The following is a 20,050-nucleotide window of genomic DNA, read 5'->3' as shown; positions in this document are numbered from 1 at the left end:
TTTGGAAGATAATTTTTTAAAATATGTCTTGAAAATAAATTATTTTGTAATTAAATGTTTGAAAATAAATAGTAGATGTTTTATTTTTATTTGAAAATAAAAATTTAAACAAAAATGATTAGAATGGATTGAAAAGAATATTTAATAAGAACGGTTTTGTTTGGTGGAACCATAACCATTAAATTTGGTCTAAAAAATATTTGAATTACCACCCTGTTATTGGGGGCAGTAAAATTAATATTTTATATTTATTTATATACTATATATAAGATTACCAATTAGGAAATTTTTATTTAAGAAAGTTTGAGCTAAATCGTAAGAAACACCTTCGGAAATTTTTGAAATTATATAAAATAAATTGAAATTGCGACAAATTTATGGAAACCAATAATGCAAAAGGAAATTCATTAATTATTCTCCGGTAATTCGTTAGGGTTTAACTTTTCCGGCGAGCATGAAGCATTTATACACGACGGTTCTGACCAAATCTCCGCCGCCCCAAGCATCTCTCAGCTCCTTAACCATTTCTTCACACATCACATCCACGCCGTTCTCCTTCGCCAAAATCACTGGCCCCATCGATTTCAGATACTTCAACATTCCTTCAAAGGAGAACTCCTGTTCCATCTCCAATGGCTCCGGCTTCCCTTCAGATCCGATCCCCACGCTCTCGAACGGGAACGGAAGCGTCTTGTAATCGTTCAGGACGTATTCCTTCACTTTCTGATCCCAAAACGGCAGCGTGGCTTCCGTCAATCGATTCATCGCGGCATCGAAGGCCTCGTTCAAGGATATGTAGTAATATCCCCAAACCGCGATGATTCCGCCTGGCTTCCGGAGAAGACGAGAGGCGACGGCGTAGAATTTCGGCAGATCGAACCAGTGCACGGCCTCGGCGGAAACGATCAGATCTACGGTGTTGTCAGCGCCGATTGATTTCACCATCTCGTCTTCGCTCATCGAGGTCGGTAAGTGGAGGTATTGAACTCTTTCGTGCTTCATCGCGCATTCTAATTGCGATTTGCTCACATCGATTCCGATTACTTTTTCGTAATGCTCTGCAACCTGCCATTGAATCAAAATCAAATCGAGATTTCACGAAGATCGCTACAACGATTACATAACAAGATAAATCAAAATCCAAACACACTTACGCCGAGAGCGGCTTGGCCATTGCCGGTGCCGAAGTCACAGGCGAGGGAATGGCCAGCGGTGAGGGCGGCGAGTTTAGAGTACCAGTCGGCAGGGTAAGATCTAGGTCTTCCTTCTAAGTATTTCTCGGCCAAATTCTCTTTCTCATACTTGTCCGCCATTGTTGCAACTTTCAAATCGGGATTGCCATGGATCTGTGAGAATTTAAACACAAACGACAGAGGTTTGATTTTAGATAACGTAGAAAACTGTTTCGTCACTCGATCATTTAAATAATTTCGAGTGGATGATAAAGTGATGCAGATACTGAGAGGAAAGTTTTGAAGTTCATCGATTCTCGTGGTGGTTCATTGCCGCGTTCACGTTCTATTGTCAATTTTCTGAGGCCAACGATGGAGTGTTCAAACACGGCACGATGGAATGGGAAGATAGTGACGCCAACGCATTGGTCCTCTAAAATTTTTTACCTAAAATTATAAATTTATTCTCATAATTTTGTTAAAATACAATGTTATTCTTTTATCTGTATAATAAAGTTTTTAATTTTTAAAAAATATTTATACTTTCAAATTTGCAAAATTTAATTTTAAAAATTTTAAAAATTGGTTAGAAGTATTTTCTTTGAAGAATATTATATTTCTGGATAATAATAAAAGTATAATTATTTTAAACTATCAAAATTTAAATAATAAAATTATAATTATAAAAGTTTAGATACCAAGAGAAATTTTAAAATCATAATTATTACCGTAGGTAAAAATAGAAAATCCGACGGTATAAAAGGAGCGGTAAAAAATGGAGTTCAACTGAACGCGCCACTGGAGAGCGTGATATCGACGATCCTTTTCTTATACGTTTTTTTGGAGCGAGAAGAAAAAGAAAGGATAGGATATTTGGGCTGATACTCGCCGTCCGATGGAGATAGGCGACAGCTAGCCGTGGCGGTGAATTCTGTTCCGGCGATTTGAGGTTGCGGGAATGTGGATGTTGCTGGTAAGCCCGATCGTATGACTTACAGTGGATCCTCTTACCTTGCCACGACTTTGCATGCTGCAGCGGTTCTGCTCGAGATTGACTGTGGTTGGGATTGGTTTATCACTTTGAGTGTGATGGATTATGCCAATTGGTTGAATCTCGATTGCTCTGCATACTTTTCTGGTTAATGTGCATTTATGTGTTTTAGATTGTTCTTTACTTGGATCATAATTTTGGGCTTTTGCAGTGAATTTATTGTCGTTTGTGATCTTCCAAATATCACCCGACGTTGGTGATCTATCGTGGCCTGATATGTGTATGAAGTTGTCCTGATTGATTTTTAGTATCTTGTCCTGATTGTATGAAGTTACTGTGTCTGCTTTCCAGGCTTGAATTATGACCTTGTGAAGGAGGGATTAGCTTAGGTCTTTAAATGAGTTTTCATTTGCTAACATTGATCAGGAAGTTTCTGATTCTCTCTAGCTTACATATATTGTCTAAAAGAGATGACCTGGTGAGGTTTTGTGTTGATTTGCTTGGCAGAAAAAGGAAGCTGCTGCCAAGGTATGGCTAGTTAAATGTGGCTGAAGTTTGAGTCCCATACACTTGCCTAAGACCGTTTTGAAAATTTTTCATTATTCCATTGCACATTCCTACACAAGGGTGTAATGGATTTTAACTAATTTCATATCATTACGTTGTGAAATCCCACATCGGTTGAAGAGCAATTGCCAGCGAGGACGCTAGCTCCAAAGGGTGTGGATTGTGAGATCCCACATCGGTTGGAGAGGGGAACGAAACATTCTTTATAAGGGTGTGGACACCTCTTTCTAGCAGACATGTTTTAAAAACTTTGAGGGGAAGCTTGGAAGGAAAAATCTAAAGAGGACAAGATCTACTAGCGGTGGGCTTGGGTTGTTACAAGGTACTCCTCTTGGATTTTATCTTACAGCCATTTGGGATGCTGCAATTATGGCTATTTGGTTGCACTTTCACTTGGCTAATTTTGGTCCATCCTCGATTGAAAACAATATAGTTTTCAAGCTTTAGATTATAGGAAACATGTCTCCATTCATTTTTGAAGGACGGGAAGTGCTCATTTGGATTAAACCATGGTGACGCTTCTGAGATAGACGAGTAGAAGCTATCAAATGACAGGTAAAGTGACTGAGTGTAATTTGTAGTCTACGATTGCTTGATTAGGAGTCTACTCCGGAGGGGTTTTAATTTATATTGCCATCTCCAAGCTGTTCGTGCATTCTTTAGCTGTGGTGAGATGAGAAATAAGTGTTTTGTTATTGCTGTATGATGTCAATTGTGCTTCATTTCTTGATTTTTACATGCTAGAAATTCTCTTTCAGCACTGTGTTCTGGCTGGAATGGTTGGTAGACCGATCCGTGCACTCGCTGAGGCGATGTGAATATTCTGAAACCCAAGCAGGGTCTGGGATCCCACATCGGTTGGAGGTGTGGAAACCCTCCCTAGTTGACGCATTTTAAAACCTTGAGGAGAAGCCCGAAAGGGAAAGCTGAAAGAGAACTATATCTGTTAACGGTGGACTTGGAGACAATATCTGTCAGCGATGGGCTTGAACGGTTACCCCGGGTCTATTTCAAACCTCCTTGTTGAGTTGAGTTCACAATCAAACCAGTGCAAGTGAAATCATGTTCTCTTAGGTGAGCTCGTCTTTTGGCACAGAAAAGGCATCATAGTCTTATTTATTGCTCAATCAATATTAAAATCTGCCAGTTCTTGCATTTAGTATTCTACCTTCCATGCATTTCATTTCTTCCTGCCAAGCATAAACAATCTTTAGTTTCTTCAACAACTAAATCTGCTGTTTATAAATGTATATGAACCATATTCATTGATCATAAATATGGTTTTAGCAGGTACTTGAGGCTGAGGCAGTGTAGCAGCCCAAGTCCCCTGCCAACCGCCAACCGACATGGTCTTGTTTGGGTATTTCCTTTTGAGCTTCCCTCAAGGTTTTTAAAACCCATTTGCTAGGGCGAGGTTTCCACGCCCTTGTAAGGAATGCTTCGTCTCCCTCTCCAACCGATGTGGGATCTCACAATCCATCTTATTGGGGGGCCAGCGTTCTTCATTTCCTTCTCCAACCAATGTGAGATCTCACAATTCACCCTCTTGGAAACCTAACTTTCTTCATTCTTCTCTCCAATCGATATGGGATCTCACACACATAGCGTTCTTCATTCTCCTCTCCAATCGATATGGGATCTCACACACATAGTGCCTATCTTGAATGAAGAGATGAGGCTGAGGATTTTGCAATATGATTTGCATATTCAGTAGGGAACTGTGAAAAGTGCATTTATTATTGCTTTGCCTTCCAAGTAAATTCATATATACATATAAATCATTACGTAATGATTTAATTTAATGAAATAGTTATAGAATTGATAATTACATATGTTTGAAGTTCAGATGATCAGCTAAGACACAACTTGGACTCCCATGGAAGTAGCAGTGGAGAATCTTGGACAATGGTCGAAAGTCCGATTCAGCAATATTGCATGACTGAAGAAGAGCAATGCTGCTTGTAAAGCTCTTTCGTCAAGTGCACGATCATGATAGGACTCGAGAAAGAAGCCCCGACTAGTGCCAGCAGACGCGGTAAGACGGGGGAGGGGGGCATTAATTATTATTATTATTATTTAATCTTTTAAAAGTTGTTCTAGAATCACCCACAGTCCCAAGACAAAACTTGCCAAAAGCCCCCTTTTTGTATCTTTTTTATTTATAAAAAGCCCCCAAACACATGGAATCAATTCAATTCAAACCACTAAAGTTTTATTTATTAAAATCAATTCAATTCTCCATTCTTAGCTCTGTTCTTAAATTAATTTTATTTCCCACTTGCACTCATAAGTTCCCATATTTATATATATACCCCCTCCTTCCTCTAAACTTTGCAGATACACCCATCTCCTTCTTCCTCATAACTTGGAGCTCCATTTAAAGCTCAAACCCAGAGAAAGACAGAGACCAAAAAATGGGCATTCTTGACTCTGTCTCAGATTTAATCTCTGATTTTGTGACCATTTCCAGACAAAGGAACAAAAAGCCATTGCAGGTTCCCTCCATTTTTCTCTTTTACTTTCAAAATCATCCACTTTTACTCTCTGATTTATAATGTCTTAATCAGATTAAGCTTTAAACTCACTCTTTAATGGTGGGTTTTGTTTTTGACGAGTGTAGACAGTGGAGATCAAGGTCAAAATGGACTGCGACGGCTGCGAGCGTCGAGTAAGAAACGCCGTCTCCAAAATGAAAGGTCCGACAAACCCATTTTGATTTTGGAATCCGCCATTGAAGAAGAAAATGAGAGAATAATAATTTCATGTTCTAAGATTAATTTGTGGAATACAGGCGTGAAGACGGTGGAAATAAACAGAAAACAGGGTAAAGTTACAGTGATCGGGTTCGTTGATGAGAACAGAGTGTTGAAGAAAGTGAGAAGAACAGGGAAAATGGCGGAGCTATGGCCGTATGTGCCGTACAATGTGGTGGCGTATCCCTACGTGGCGCAGGCCTACGACAAAAGGGCGCCGGCGGGCTTCGTTAAAAACGCCGTTCAGGCAGTCCCAAGCCCTAATGCCGTCGACGAGAAGCTCACCACCATGTTTAGCGATGACAATCCTAACGGCTGCTTCGTTATGTAATTCAAACCATTATCCAACCTCTTTCTTTCTTTTTTTTTTTNGAAATTAATTTTTACTCCAATACTTTTTACCCCATACTCCATTTCATATTTATTTATTATACTAAAAAAAACTAGAAAGTAATTTTCATTCGATTTTCTCTTTAAATAATGATTTTAGAAAGTTTTTAATAATACTTTTATAAAAATAAAAATAAAAAATTGGAAGGATGATCACGGCTACTGCATAGAAGGCTTCCCCGACTCTACCCTGTGAACACCTCTAATCTTAGATGGGTAGTTATCGGTCCAAATCTTAAAATGTTGGTACATAGAGCATGTCGAGCTAGATCAGGAAGGCTTCCCCAACTCTACCCTATGAACACCTCTAATCCTAGGTGGGTAGCTATCGGTCCAAATTTTTAAATGTTGGTGCATCGAGCATGTCGAGCGAGATATTAACAATTGAGTTACCATTTCAAAATCTTCCTCGATAGATATTAGACTTCTTGGGTACGAACCATTATGTTAACATTCACTATTACTTATTTTTACTTCATCTATCGAAAAGTTACAATTATTTTATAATTAAAGTATTAATTCTAACATTTATTTATTAGAAGTTAAAATATGGTCGTAATAAACAATTTTAAAACAAATTATTTGTTACATGAATACAATATTTTAATAATAAAAAAGAATCTAATTATTCAAATTCATTTTGAGAACCCTAAATGGAACATTTAATTTCAAAAATTTGCAATTGAAAATCAACAAATTTTCTCTTTAAATCAGAATATTTACAGAAAAAATTAATAATATTAATAATAATAATAAAAAAAAAAGGTATAAATGCTTAAGCACTTTTTCTTTTATTATTATATTATTATTATTTTAATATAAAGTTTGGTTCCCTCCAACTCCAATTATAGGCAAGCTTTAAAATAATAATAAAAAATAATAATAATAATAATAATTTGAGTGGAAAGAATGGTTTAATTATATGAATATTAAATAATTTATTCACTTTTTAGATTTAATGAGAATATATTTTAATTCTTTAAATTAGTATATGGTATTACGTTTATAATGTGCGCTTTAAATAGATATTAAAACATAATAATACCAAGCATTACATTTAGCTACAAAATTTAAATAAATTTTAAAAATATATAAAATAATAATATTCCTTCCCTCCTCAAAACTTTTTAAGTAATTAATTTTTAATTCAAATATCATTCATTTTGTCTCATGATAGTTGTGAAACGACCTTTTAAAATAAGATTTAAATAGTAGAAGAAAAAATTTAGTGCAATTTTAAAGTATCGTTGACTCGACTTAAAAAAAACTATTTATTTAATAATACTAAATTTAATTAATTAATTATATATATATATATATATATATATTAGGTAAGAAGATCAAATGGAATATTAATTTGAAGAAAAGATTCCAAAGTTGAATTTAGGTTTTTTTTTTTTTTTTAATTATTATTATAAAAAAAAACATAAGAAATATATACACTTTGGAGTTAACAAAAAGAATCCAACCTTTTACTTCGCTTTAATCTAATCCCTAATTCCCCCTTCCACTCAAAGATCATCACTAAGTTTCGTTTGTTTGATCGAATATTATAGGCTTCGAAATTTATCTTAAAAATTTATGGGTTATTTTATGACCCGTGTAAGTAAAGGTATGGCGTTCTTGTGAAAGTAAAATTGTGAATGATTTTTAAAATAAATTTTTTTATCAGTGCTAATGTACACCAACCAATATAAATAAAGTATTTTATTTTCTGTTTATTAAAATGAGTGAATGAATTAGAAAAAAAGATGAATAATAAAACATTTGTTTAAATTTAGAAATATTTTAAATGAATATTTCCAATTATTAGGTAGGTAGCTATTTGTTAGAATAGAAAAAATAAGTTCATTACAATTTAATGAGATGAAATTAACTTTTTACAAAAAAATAAATAAATAAATTAGGGTTAATATTCCCCCTCCATATATATATATATATATAATATTTTAAAACGTTAAAGGTTTTTTAAGAATATTATAAAAACACTATTTTCAGCTTTAAATCTGAGTTTGAAGGGTTACATCATTTGATTATTCTGTGCAATCAATTGTGAATGCACAAATCCTTTCCCTTTGTGAAGAATCCAACACCCACTAACTTTATGCCTATTTTTTCACCAATAATTAACCTCCACATACTCGATGAATTAAAAAAAAATAAAAAATACAAATTGGTGAATTATATAAAAAGAAATTGGTGTGTGATTATTATTTTTCATTAATCGGGTAGGAGTGAGGTTCCGATATAAATTAAAGGTAGTATATTCAATTCAATCATCAACTCAATTTCGAATAATAGCATAGCAAGTATAAGTACTTGTAGAATAGCAAAAATGTGTTCCTCATCATTACTATGTTCGCTCGGGGTAATTGTGACCTCTTGAGAGAACGAATGACGCCATTAAAGATGCACATGGTAGTACTAGTACATCTAAAAATTCTTAATTGGTTAGTAGTAAATAAATAATGGATTATCCCGAAACAACATCATTAAGCTTATAGAGAATTTATCGGATTGGTTTGAGGAACATAAAAATTGCAATTTTAGTATTATGTTGTTAAAAATAATAATACATCAGTTTGATTGAACATTGACATGAGTCCCAAATAAACAGATCTATCACAGCAAAACATATAAACTAAAACTAACTTATTCAACAACGCTGTGTCAATATCCTAGCTCACTCAATCTCCTAAATTTTGAGAGCTATACACCAGCTCCATCAATGCTATAAATAAGTTATCAGGATATCATGCTTCCATTTGTTCTCTTGTCGTTCAACGGGTTTAAACGTTGCATATTACCTCAAAGACCGTATCTCGTTTTCGTACTCAGCAGCACGGAGTCGAAGTTCTGTGAGTCCTTATGCACATACAACAGGCAAGCTCAGTAGGAACTTTTAGACACTTAAGTTGAAGCAAATCCGTCTGCTGCTAGTTGAAGGAGAGTAGAACTTGCAACTGGAGAACCATTTGCTTCTCTCTTATCATGTCAATAACCAGGGCGACCTTTAGACCGCCTTCGTTTGCCAAGGAGTTTTAGCATGTTATCAGTTACATCAATAGGAGAGTCGTCGTCTGAATTAGTGTTGTTGTCCGAGGTGTGTGTCAACCAAGCTAGAGCCTCTATGGCAGCATCCCTCTCTGCAAGCTGCTTGTTTTTCTTAGGCTTACCCACAAATTGCATTCCCTTAAACTCAACCAGCGCCCTGAATTCATTTGTTTTGAGGTGTTTGGTTTTGTATTTTGGAGGGGTATGTCCTGCCCTCATTAGCAAGGTTTGTAGCAAGCTCTTTGGGTTGGAGCCATCCCTTGTGAATTTGTCGTCGGTAGACACCTGCTTCCTACTTTCCCGACCGAAGACAAATCTCCCCTCGCATTGGTCACCGGACACCAACTCTTGAACAGAAAGAACAAGATACTTGCCTTCCTTGAGAATGTCAAGCCCCGGATTCTGAAGCTGAAATGACACAACCATCAAATTAACTTACCTTTTCTAAAACTGGGGAGCAGGATGTATCTTTGAAGTAATATCTTAATCAAACAATATGTTCAGATAATAAACTAGGGCCACAACACAGAAGTAGGAATAAAGTTTACCCAAACGAAGGAGCATTGACTTTTTGACCATTTTCATTATAAACTTCACCATAAAATGAAGATCTCCATGCTTTCCAGTAATTTTCTTGGTAGCAATTTATGGACAAAATATGTAGTAATCGGTAAAATTTTAACATGCATTACTTCTCAAAACATTAGTGCCACTGGTGAACTGACTTGCAACATAAGGAGTAGAAAGATTGACCAACGGAATCATATGTCATCATCTGTTGCATAGTACTAGCAGTTGAGATATGAACTCCATACTTGTGATGATATAATTAGATCCAATAGCGGAAATGATTCTCAAATGAAACTTACTTTGTTTTCAATAAGCTTATCAAGTTCTTCTTTGAGTTGCAAATAGCATTCCGCCAAACTAGAATCCATAAAGAATTCAATGTAGCCATTCAACATTTTCAAATGACCAGCCTGAAAAGGAGATGTGAATGGTCTTAGACACCAGAAAAATGCAACTCTTTCACAAAAAGTGCTGACCCAGGATAGATCACCTGTACACCACATTTCACTGCTCCACCAAAAAGAATCAGCATCGAATCAGATATGCCAGTGGAATCTCGTAAGAAAACTGTGTTGACCTTCACTTTCTCGCCGAATACCAGCCATGGGAAGGGAATTGTATCATAACGCGCATTTACAGAATTCTGAAGCAGAATCATTGAAATGTTAGATTACTACAACACAGAAGCGTTCGACAAAATAATGGATTTGAAATTCCAGAAGTCTTTTACAAATCATACTTATTTGAAACTTCAATTAAACCTACCATGACAATGCAACATATTGTAATAAAGCACAGAATATCTGTGATAAAAACAAATGTTTGATAAAGAGGATCCGAAACTAATAACTTCTAGAAGTCATATTGAATATCCACAAAGGTTCAAAGTCTTAATCAGAAAATGCAAAGCCAACAACTATCACATGTAGATACTGCAAACAAAAATATGATGTATGCACATTGCAAACTAGAATCAGTATAAATATCCAAACGTTGTAATTTCTGGTGCAGCCACACTCTTCCAGCAATCATATGCAAGCAAATAAATAAATAAAAAAATCCTACTGGAGAAAGGCATGTAAGTTGCAAGTATTGGTACATATAACAAAAAATGTCAAATGAAATAAATGGGTGATGCTTAGTGAACCAAATATACTACTATAATAAAGGCAGTCAAATTTGCATAATTACCGAGAATCGTTGTGATAGTGGTTGGCAAATTTCAATGATTTTTTTCCCTTAGAAAAATAAGAATTACGATAGAAATAAATATTCTTTACAACTGGATCCACAATGTCTTGTTTGGATCTCATTATACTGGTGTTATACATTGGATCTTTGTTTAGACTTCATTATGTTGATGTTATACAATAGAGGCTAAGAGCTATCCTCATTCCATGGAATTGAACAATATTGGGGAGTATTCATGAAAAATTGTGTTCTTGGATAAGATCCCAATTAGATATATATTTAATAGCAGCTTTTACTTGTTCCTAAATCCTCTTTCTGACTGCAGTTCAGATGTCTAAGACACAATCACAGAAAGTGCAACTAAATGCATTCAAATGAAAAATATAAATAGAAAATATTTGTCGTGTCAATATACGGGTAGTTAACGCAAGGGGCTGCCAGTTTCAGACTTACCGCATATAGTAAGACCTGGCCATCATCCATGGTTTTGAAAGACATGGAAGTCTCTCTGTGCTGCATATACATGAAAAGAAATACTCAGGAGAGGAAGAAAAGGATGATTAAACAGGTGTCTCTACAGAAATTAGTTTCATTTACCACAACAGATGCTACGCCAGGAAAGAGACCAGAACAAATGATTGCACGAACAAGAGACTGGTTATGGCTTAACTTATTGCTCGTGCTACCATCTAAATCAACTATTCCTGCATCCTTTAAAATGAAGCTAAACTGTCTTCTAAGGGAATCAATTGCCTGAAGTGTTTGGGCAGAGAGGAAGTTCCTCCAGCAGTACTCATAGGATGACCCTTCTCTTTCTGCATCTTTCCATCCCTCGTAAGCACGAACAAGTGCCATATGATCACTGTAGTCCTTTGCAGAAAATCTAGCCTTGGCTGTCCCAGCTAACTGAATCACGGAAACAACAATGTAAACCTGCAAATTCTACTTGGTGGGTGTGCATGTGTCCAAGTGCATATTGGGTGCGAGGGTAGAGTTCCAAATTATCTTTTCCTCAAAGGAATAATTAATTACAAACAGCCACCCAATATCTATCAAAGCATGGAAGAATTAGTTACAAACAGCGTAATTTAAGCATACTTTAATAAAATGATACTTACATCTTTTTTGTCCTGAGGCAGAAGAAAAGGATCTCTGACACTAAGGCCGGAAACTATAGTAAGGATAGGATCAAAGCAATGGAAGATAGCACCCATAACCAGCATTTTTCCTAGCTTAGGGTCAACGGGAAGCATTGACAAAAATTTTCCTATTCAAAACCAGGAAGTTGAAGATGGAACAAACTTAGTAATAGGATCAGAATAATATGTTTATAATATCATGCAAGAAGAACAACTAACCGAGATTTGACAAGTTTTCCTTCTCATCAAATGCCCCAATCATCTTTAGAAAACCAATGGCATTTTGTACCTGTCAAATAACAAATGAGCCCCTGTTCTCATTTATGAATGGAATCTTCTGTAAAAGAGAACAAACAACTGATCAACAAATAAAAAAAAAAGAGATACACAAAGTAACTTACAGCCAAGGGCTCTGGTGGCTGTAGAGCAGATGACAAGAATTCTCCTACACTCGGAACCTGCAGACTTTTTATTTGAAGGCAGAGGGAATTCAGTGGAGTTCTCAAAAGTTCAGGAAGTTGATACTCAGAAAATGCTTCAAAAACACATTTTGGGTAAAGATGATAACATTTTCCAGGTTGAACACGGCCAGCCCGTCCCCTTCTCTGCAACAAAGAACCATTATCAAAAGATCGACCACGGAGACCCGCCCATAACAAGGCAGAGGAATTTTAGGAGAGGAAGTGAGGAGAGATTTCTCTCTGTTAGCTAAATGAGGCGGGGGACGGAGATTATATTCCCCACCCCACCCAATTCCCCGACCCGCCCCACTCAATATAAATATAATATCAAAAAGAGACTTTCTAAATTCCACTTCAAGTTCCATATAAGAGGAAGAAGCTTTCTAAATTCCATTACAAGTTCCAAATGAGTTTTATGTTTTGAGTTCAATCAATTTTTGTAATAACAAATATTTTTAATATTTGGATTAGGTTATTGTACTAATTGGACTAATTTATTTTATGTCAATTAGGAAAGAAAGTTGACTTACTTGCCGAGCAGATGCCTGTGATATCCATGAAGGTAATAGACAAGGTGTATTGTTTAACGCATCATACGTGGTTTCTTTTGCCTTTCCACAGTCAATAACAAAAACAACATCATTTATTGTGATGCTTGCCTCTGCCATATTAGTGGCAAGAACTACTTTGCGGACGTTCTGAGGGGCTTTCTCAAATATGAGTCTCTGTAGAAACGGAAAAGAAATGGTGAGCATTTCAAGAAACAAGTGGTTCTTAGAGAGAGAGAGAGAGAGATCAGTGGTAATAATTATCAATTGTCTCCGAAAATATGTTCAGCAGTAGAGTGAAGAAAATTTCAATACAACGGAAGCTGGCAAATTGTTCACAGATGTATCAAGTTACTGTGCTTCACATCGGTGCTTTTCCAATAATGCTCTTTTCTTTTTTCTTTTTTTCTTTTTTTTCTCTTTCTACACCATGACCTTGATAATTCAAAAATATTACAACAGAAGAAATCTACTTAGTTTTACAATACACTCGGAAAAATAAATAAACCCCAACCAACCTGTTCAGATGTTGCCATTGAACCATGGCATGTCAAAAGCAAAACCCTGTTTGGATCCCCTAAAAGTGGATGAGCTTTCAGTTGATCCCTCAAACTGCTAATATCCTCCCATCCAGTAAGGAATACCAAAACTGCACCAGGTCTCTCCTTACGACATATGTGGCACAAAACAGCCTCAATAAGATTAAAACCTATGCAATCAGGCATCCAGGATGAGAGAGAATCTCGTGTGTTTGAACTGTAATTTCCCAGGGTTGATTTATCAAGAGCATCCTAAGTAAGAGAAACAAAGTGAGATAGACCACGCTGCTATCGTAGCACAAACCTTCAAGAGATACAACTACACAGGTACTTCTACTCATTGAATGTTATTATCAAATCCAATTTTTTATGCATGCAACCCATATCTAATGGGAAAATTATTAATTGATGTGCTCAAGATGAAAGAATATAGTAAAAGGTATGTACGTGGGCAATATGATCTAACCAATCTAAATGCATGGATAGGTTGATTAAATTCATGCCCTTGACCATTTTAAAACTGCTTAAAATTCAGAGATCACATTAGAAACTTCATATTCCCAACTCTTTCTTGAAAAATCTTTTGCGCACATCTAAATAAAAATTTCAGCGAAGACTTTTTCGTCAAAATCCAATCCCTTCATTTCTAGGAGATGAATCCCCATTCGATTTCTTCATCTTTAATCAGGTTTTACAACTATCTGAAGGGATTTTTTCTCAACCATTCATAAATTCAAACCACTTAGGCTCAGAGTTTACCTTCTACCTTGACTCCAAGAAAACAGATCATGACAAAAAACAACTGATAAAGCTACAATAAATTGGCCGCTACTCAAACAAAGTACGAAACCAACTTAAATTTAAAAATTGGAACGTTCTAGTGTAACAAGCTCTTGTATTATATTGAACTTCTTACGAGCCACACAAACTAGTACTGAAGAAAATGCATTAAAGGAAACTATCAAATATTTAAGATTATCGCCATTGTTAATATTCATTTCTTCAAATGCAGGCAAAAATATTCAAACTTGAAAGAAATGGAAAAAGACCAACAAATGTGAAAAAAATGATGTACATATACCTCAACAAGAGTAGTGATTTGGTTTTTCCTTTTTCGCGGAACTAATTGTTTCTGTGTTTTCCACGTTTTCTCTTGGCCATAATCATCAATTTGGTTGAAAGATGTCAACTTATAGCCAGTTACTTCTAACACATCTTCCAAAAAGTACGCCCTCACTGGAAATGTAAAACCCTGACAAAAATAGGCACTTAAAAATAGTGAACCCATGAAACAAATATTTAAACATGCAGTGACCTCAAATAATGCAAAGCTAATCTCCAATTATATCCAAATTAGTGCAAGATGTAAAATGGAGCATGCAGGATATATAATTCCCAAATGGATTATATAACGCATATTACATGGGAAAATGCGAAATTCATGAGAAAATGCAACAAATATCATAGTTGTAGCAAGTAAAATGTTTTGCATGCATCCTATTTGAAAACATATAAAAAAAAAGGCAAAGCTCTTAAGACATGGATGAATTAAACATTATGCAATTTGATTGAGCCTCTGCTCACTTTTTCACTCTTTTCACTTTCTTTTGCTTCTCTCTTTCAACTGTCATACATCAAGTTCTAACATCTCTAGTTAGAAATAAAACATGCAGTCCAGTCTCCAAGGAACAATCCTAAAAGGCATCAAGTGTAAAACTAAAACGTGGAAACCTACCAAAGAACTGCAACATCAAACCTGGCAAACAACAAACAATTTTATCCATGAGAGGTATCAAGCTTTAACTCACTGGGATATGAATAGTTGGTGCTCCTCCAAAATAACTGGAAAAAAGTTCAGCATTTAAAGTGGCACTCATCAAGATTAATCTTAAATCCCGGCGGCGTGGAAGTAGATCCTTCAAGACAATCAACAGAAAATCTGAAACAAAATCAATTGGATAAGGAGATTAACAATACTTAAGAATAGACATCAGAAGCAAAAGAGGCCATATCTTTTGTTCTTCCCAATAAAAGTCAGTTATACAAAAAAAAATGTTTAGAAAATGTCAAAGAACCTAAAAACCAAACCTTCATTCATGCCTCGCTCGTGAATTTCATCCACAAAGACATGAGTAATCCCATTTAGATTACGGTCACTTAGAAGCCTCCGAAGTAATATACCACTGGTGCAAAACAAGAGATGGGTGTTTTTCCCTTTCATACCTTCTAATCGAACTTTATAGCCAACCTACAAAAAAATCTTTGATGTGGTATGGAAGTGAAAACTAAGAGTAACAAAGTTCAGAATGTACTAAAGTTCATGAAGTTAATGAATTATTTGCATGCATAAGCAAGCACTGTGGAGGAGAGAAGGCTCACTGTTTCACCAAGGGGTTCTCCTCGCTCTATGGATACTCTTTCAGAAACAGCCATAGCAGAGATTCTTCGGGGCTGAGTGCATATTATGCTACAGAAAGCTCCTCGACCAGTTTCGATTTCTGATTCTAGTAGGTACTGAGGAAGTTGTGTAGTCTTACCGCATCCAGTTTCTCCAGATATAACTACTACCTACCATCAAAACAATGGAATGAACAATCAAATGGAGATTACACTTATTACTATCAAAGAAACAAAGAAACTTCGAACTCTTTGGCATTTTGCAAAGAGAACAATTATAGAACTTTTTTATGAATACAAGTTATAAGAATGTACACGAGATTGGATAACCATGTACCCTTCCCAATCAAGAGCTTGGCAGACAAAAAAAAAAAAGTGAGGGTAGGCAAGAAAATTATGTGATAACTTAATAAATGATAAAATAAAATAAAATAAAGGTGAGGGTAGGCAACAAACTTTGGTACTCTTTTAAAAACTCATCAAACACCATGAGAAAAGTTCACAGAAGGCTTTAGGAACACATCAAGAAGTGTTGAATTTAAAAATAAAAAATAAAAAAAATAAAACTGTTCCACAGTATCCTGAACAAACTTTTGTATTCATAATAATTCATCTTTTATTGGTATTGTTTGTAACAAAAGAAAGTACGAATCTGTGGACAATACAGCCATCTCACGCAGGATTGCTATGAGATTCAATATAAAAGAAAATTAAAAAGAAAACCATTATATAAGGATGTCAATGAAATAAATGTTTTTAAACAAAAAAATAAATCAAAATTTTCTAAACAAATCTGTATATTTAGGATAGGATGACAATACTGAAAAGTAAAATGGGTTTTTGAAATCCATTCTCCCTCCTTTACTGTTCATGAGGGTAATGAAATTATTCATGAGGCAAGTAAATGGCATTAAAAGTATGTGATTCTTTTCAAATATATATGGTCATATTTTCTATATATTTCTATCAGATGCTTTTTTTAATTTCAATTTAGAATTTTGCTTCACTTTGCCTCAAGACATTTAAACCTTTCCTCTTCAGCAGGAACACAAACTTTTGAGACATTTAAACCTTGCCTCTTCAACAGGAACAAAAACAGTATAACATTAAGTTGTTAGTGGCGAGGACTCACTTGATCTTTGATTGAATTGAGCAAAAATATAATAAATAGTTGACAATTTCTAAGAAAACCTGATTTTGTGCTATTGCCTGGAGTAGCCTTTCCTTCTCCTTGAATGCTGGCAGAGATCTCCTGAAATCCAGTATCTTCCTCCCTTCAGGTGATTCCTGTCAATAATGAAGCATACGTAAGTCAGATCTGTAAGTAATATCATCAAAATATAAGTTTTTAGCTAAAATGCCTTTATCGCTAGTGAGACTCCCAAGGCAGTGCTCAAAATGCACATTGAAATAAGAAGTATAGGAAAAAGAAACTTGGAAATGGAAGCTTGGGATTAAAATTGTTAAGAAAGTGATGCCTGCACTCGAAGCATAGAGGAGCGGTGTCCGGATATCTTGTCCATGGTCTTATGCATGCATAATGGACTGTCCCTTTCTACAATGGACATACTGTTCTAAAATAATATTTTTAATCATATAAGTACCGAACCAACTGGTCTACAAAAGGCTTTAAATAGATAAATGTGAAAACTAAAAAATAATTATTGTTCTTATTATGAGCCTAATCTCAAAGCAGTCTTCCATACTTGCAAGAAAAAATAAAACGGAACAGCATTGAGCACAAATTGCACATGAATATGAACCAGAAAGTAAAAACAGCAAAGAAACATGTTTGACAACCATAGTCTGGATGTTAGCATCATCCGTTATTTAAGCCAGAAAAAATAAGACGGCAAGCTATAATATAACCACTTACTGCATCCAATATTGGAGATCTAAAAATTTCTCTCAATTCTCAAAATAGTGAATATTTTGTGGGCAGGGGCATACAGATTTCTGTTATTCAAATTTACAAGTACATGTTACTCAATGTGGAGCATTGGTTTCATTACCTGCCATGCTCTTTGCATATTTCGCATCCGTAAACTCCTCCGCTGAAGTACCTTTTCCATCACAGACTCATCAAGATAAGAATTTCCATATTCATCCGTATTAACATCTTTAACCTCGTCGATAGACTTGGCATCATTTGAAATCTCATTAGCCTTTGCAGAACTTAACCGAATGCGATCACAATGTTCCTGTAGTAAACCTTCAACCCTCCTTTGCAAACTTAAAGGAATAGCAACCTGCACATATAAGAAAGCTAAGGTTTTTTTTTTCCAATGGAATGATCCTCGATACAAGAGGTACTGTAATCAAACTTTTCAAGTCAAATAGATTGTTACCTCTCTTTGTGGTCGTTTATCATCCAAATCTGGTCGGTAGTTAGGAAGGGGAACTTTACTCGCAACAACCACTTTTCCATACATTGAACTGCCAATGCAAAGCAAATTCTAACTAAACTGAAATATTTAAATATATATATATAATATATAAATAAAGTTCCCATCTACCAGTAGAGCCCCATCTTTTTGGCAAGGTTTGAGATCTGCTCAAAGTCTCTCTTGTCTCTGTTATCTCTTGAGATGATCTCTTGATCCTTCTCATTTCGAGATAGCAAGCTAAGTTTCCATTTCCACTCATCGATGTTGGCCACAGAAGATGAGGCCTGAAATTTTGTAACAATAACTAGCTTTAAAAATAAATGAACACAAAGTACAAACTAAGAGAGACGATAGTATAAGTAATAACAATATTCGGGAAATAACCATCAACTTACTCTGTGTCCAGAACTGCAATTAAATTTCTCTATTAAATTGATGATAAATATACTAAATTTTTGATGCATATGTTACATAGCCCATATTTTATGAGTTGACACTTGAATAGAACACCATCACTCCGTGATTCCTTTTGGTTTATAACAAATAGAAGGTTGAAGCATGGATAAACATCCAAAAAGTTAGCTCTTTCGAGCAAAAGGCACAATAGTGAGTACAATATCAGCGACGTCTGGTTATAATGCACCATATTTTTTAAACAGTGTTGTGATGGCATGTGGACATCTATTTCTTTAACAGAAAATATCTATTAGTACAAAATCTAGCAGACCATGAAAGTGACGAGAGATGTTGTATATTTATATAGCTACCGAGTTACGCGCCTATGTCTGACTATAATGTTTCAGTCCAAGTCCAACGCTTTGCGACTAAACTCAGACAAGTCTAATCGAGACAGCCCATATGCCATGATGATATTAAAAGATGCCGCTCGTCCAAACCACTCTATGCGCCAAATTAAGGACCGAGCTTGAGTTCCTATGCACGCCAACAGCTCAACAAGGAACTGCCAGACTAAACCCGCTCCAAGGGATGCATCGCCTTCATTCAGACTAATGCGAGAGCCTACAAATTCTGACGACAAAATCTAAAGCCCTCAAGATAAAAAAATACGGATCCGAGCCATCGAATTTTAATTGATACGGGACCAAATACATCGAAAAGTGCAGGAAAGCAAAACCTTAATCTATAGCCCCTTGGACTCTTCAAGAAACTGGCATTTCAACGAAATTTTAGACGAACTAAAAAGAAGTGATTGCTCTCAGACTACGAAATGAATAGAAATACCACAATCTCAAACAAAAACTCCACTTCCATTTAAACGAACATATGCATAGCAATACAGAAGTAAATAACCTACCGTATTGTTCTCAACGTCGCACTCGTACTCATCGTCCGAGAATTGCTCCGCAGCATAATGATACGAACCTCGCCAGACTCGGGAAACAGAATACGAATGAGACTGTAGAAGCAGTTTAAGTGGCCTCACAGCGAGGCCGTACTTGTTAGACAGGTCGCAGTTGATGTTCTTCGATAATACTAAGAGAACATTTGGAAGTCGCTTGAAATTATGCATTCTAACAGAGAAGACTCAGACTCAGTCATGGAAGCCGGAATGGTATCCCTTCATCGCACTGATCATTCGTTCTCTGATGGGTTTCGAACTATGCCTCCGGCTCCGGCAGCAAGGCGATTCCCGACTAGAAATATCAAACAGTTCGACACTGATTGAGTCACTAGTTCGCCTTCGATTGCCGCCTTCCAACTTCGCGGCTCCTTCCCAATTAAAATCCCATCGCTAAGTTCTTATATATATATATATCAAATTTGGTTAAATAAATTTTTTGATTTCATCATATATTACACTTCAAACTACTAACCTAAATTTATTATTTAATTTTAAAAATATTTCAATTTTAACATTTTAATTATCACA

The 20,050-nt window shown here is 35.6% G+C and overlaps 3 protein-coding genes across 5 annotated transcripts; 1 reads left to right on the top strand and 2 right to left on the bottom strand.

Moving 5' to 3' along the window:
* Window positions 1-316: 316 nt before the first annotated feature.
* LOC111781303 (putative methyltransferase DDB_G0268948) lies at window positions 317-1,671 on the bottom strand. The gene is made up of 2 exons (XM_023661818.1): window positions 1,155-1,671; window positions 317-1,065 (listed from the first exon to the last, which is right to left on the bottom strand). Exons 1-2 carry the CDS (start codon window positions 1,311-1,313, stop codon window positions 430-432), a joined length of 795 nt encoding a protein of 264 aa, XP_023517586.1. The 5' UTR covers window positions 1,314-1,671; the 3' UTR covers window positions 317-429.
* Window positions 1,672-1,849: 178 nt separating this feature from the next.
* Window positions 1,850-5,860, top strand: LOC111810303 (heavy metal-associated isoprenylated plant protein 20-like). Of its 3 annotated transcripts, none has more exons than XM_023697006.1 (5): window positions 1,850-2,145; window positions 4,577-4,765; window positions 5,068-5,225; window positions 5,351-5,426; window positions 5,522-5,860. In XM_023697006.1, the coding sequence occupies exons 3-5, from the start codon at window positions 5,145-5,147 to the stop codon at window positions 5,812-5,814; spliced, it is 450 nt and encodes a 149-aa protein (XP_023552774.1). In that variant the 5' UTR covers window positions 1,850-2,145; window positions 4,577-4,765; window positions 5,068-5,144; the 3' UTR covers window positions 5,815-5,860. The 3 variants fall into 3 exon arrangements, with proteins under 3 accessions (XP_023552774.1, XP_023552783.1, XP_023552767.1); XM_023697015.1 differs by lacking the exon at window positions 1,850-2,145 and adding an exon at window positions 4,231-4,253; XM_023696999.1 differs by lacking the exon at window positions 1,850-2,145 and adding an exon at window positions 4,307-4,485.
* Window positions 5,861-8,401: 2,541 nt separating this feature from the next.
* LOC111803135 (DExH-box ATP-dependent RNA helicase DExH3) lies at window positions 8,402-19,899 on the bottom strand. The gene is made up of 19 exons (XM_023687422.1): window positions 19,475-19,899; window positions 18,289-18,443; window positions 18,121-18,208; window positions 17,785-18,021; window positions 16,964-17,059; window positions 15,755-15,943; window positions 15,464-15,623; window positions 15,184-15,314; window positions 14,457-14,627; window positions 13,355-13,627; window positions 12,819-13,013; window positions 12,229-12,432; window positions 12,047-12,116; window positions 11,807-11,955; window positions 11,286-11,594; window positions 11,142-11,201; window positions 9,988-10,140; window positions 9,797-9,907; window positions 8,402-9,335 (listed from the first exon to the last, which is right to left on the bottom strand). Exons 1-19 carry the CDS (start codon window positions 19,688-19,690, stop codon window positions 8,868-8,870), a joined length of 3,435 nt encoding a protein of 1,144 aa, XP_023543190.1. The 5' UTR covers window positions 19,691-19,899; the 3' UTR covers window positions 8,402-8,867.
* Between the last annotated feature and the right edge of the window lie 151 nt (window positions 19,900-20,050).

The sequence above is a fragment of the Cucurbita pepo genome, chromosome LG01 (genome assembly GCF_002806865.2).
Source record: "Cucurbita pepo subsp. pepo cultivar mu-cu-16 chromosome LG01, ASM280686v2, whole genome shotgun sequence".
Lineage (NCBI taxonomy): Eukaryota > Viridiplantae > Streptophyta > Magnoliopsida > Cucurbitales > Cucurbitaceae > Cucurbita > Cucurbita pepo.
Note: the sequence above shows the minus strand (reverse complement) of the source record. Positions and strands in the feature narration are given on the sequence as shown.

Excerpts from the sequence above, each read along its gene's own strand:
- LOC111781303 (XM_023661818.1), bottom strand. The coding sequence starts at position 1,313 with ATGGCGGACAAGTATGAGAAAGAGAATTTGGCCGAGAAATACTTAGAA. Across the intron at positions 1,066-1,154 it reads ATGGCCAAGCCGCTCTCGGC|GTTGCAGAGCATTACGAAAA; the intron begins GTAAGTGTGTTT and ends ATTCAATGGCAG.
- LOC111810303 (XM_023697006.1), top strand. The coding sequence starts at position 5,145 with ATGGGCATTCTTGACTCTGTCTCAGATTTAATCTCTGATTTTGTGACC. Across the intron at positions 5,226-5,350 it reads GGAACAAAAAGCCATTGCAG|ACAGTGGAGATCAAGGTCAA; the intron begins GTTCCCTCCATT and ends TGACGAGTGTAG. Across the intron at positions 5,427-5,521 it reads CGCCGTCTCCAAAATGAAAG|GCGTGAAGACGGTGGAAATA; the intron begins GTCCGACAAACC and ends TGTGGAATACAG.
- LOC111803135 (XM_023687422.1), bottom strand. The coding sequence starts at position 19,690 with ATGCATAATTTCAAGCGACTTCCAAATGTTCTCTTAGTATTATCGAAG. Across the intron at positions 9,908-9,987 it reads CAGTGAAATGTGGTGTACAG|GCTGGTCATTTGAAAATGTT; the intron begins GTGATCTATCCT and ends TCTCCTTTTCAG. Across the intron at positions 9,336-9,796 it reads ATAAGCTTATTGAAAACAAA|CTTCAGAATCCGGGGCTTGA; the intron begins GTAAGTTTCATT and ends GTGTCATTTCAG.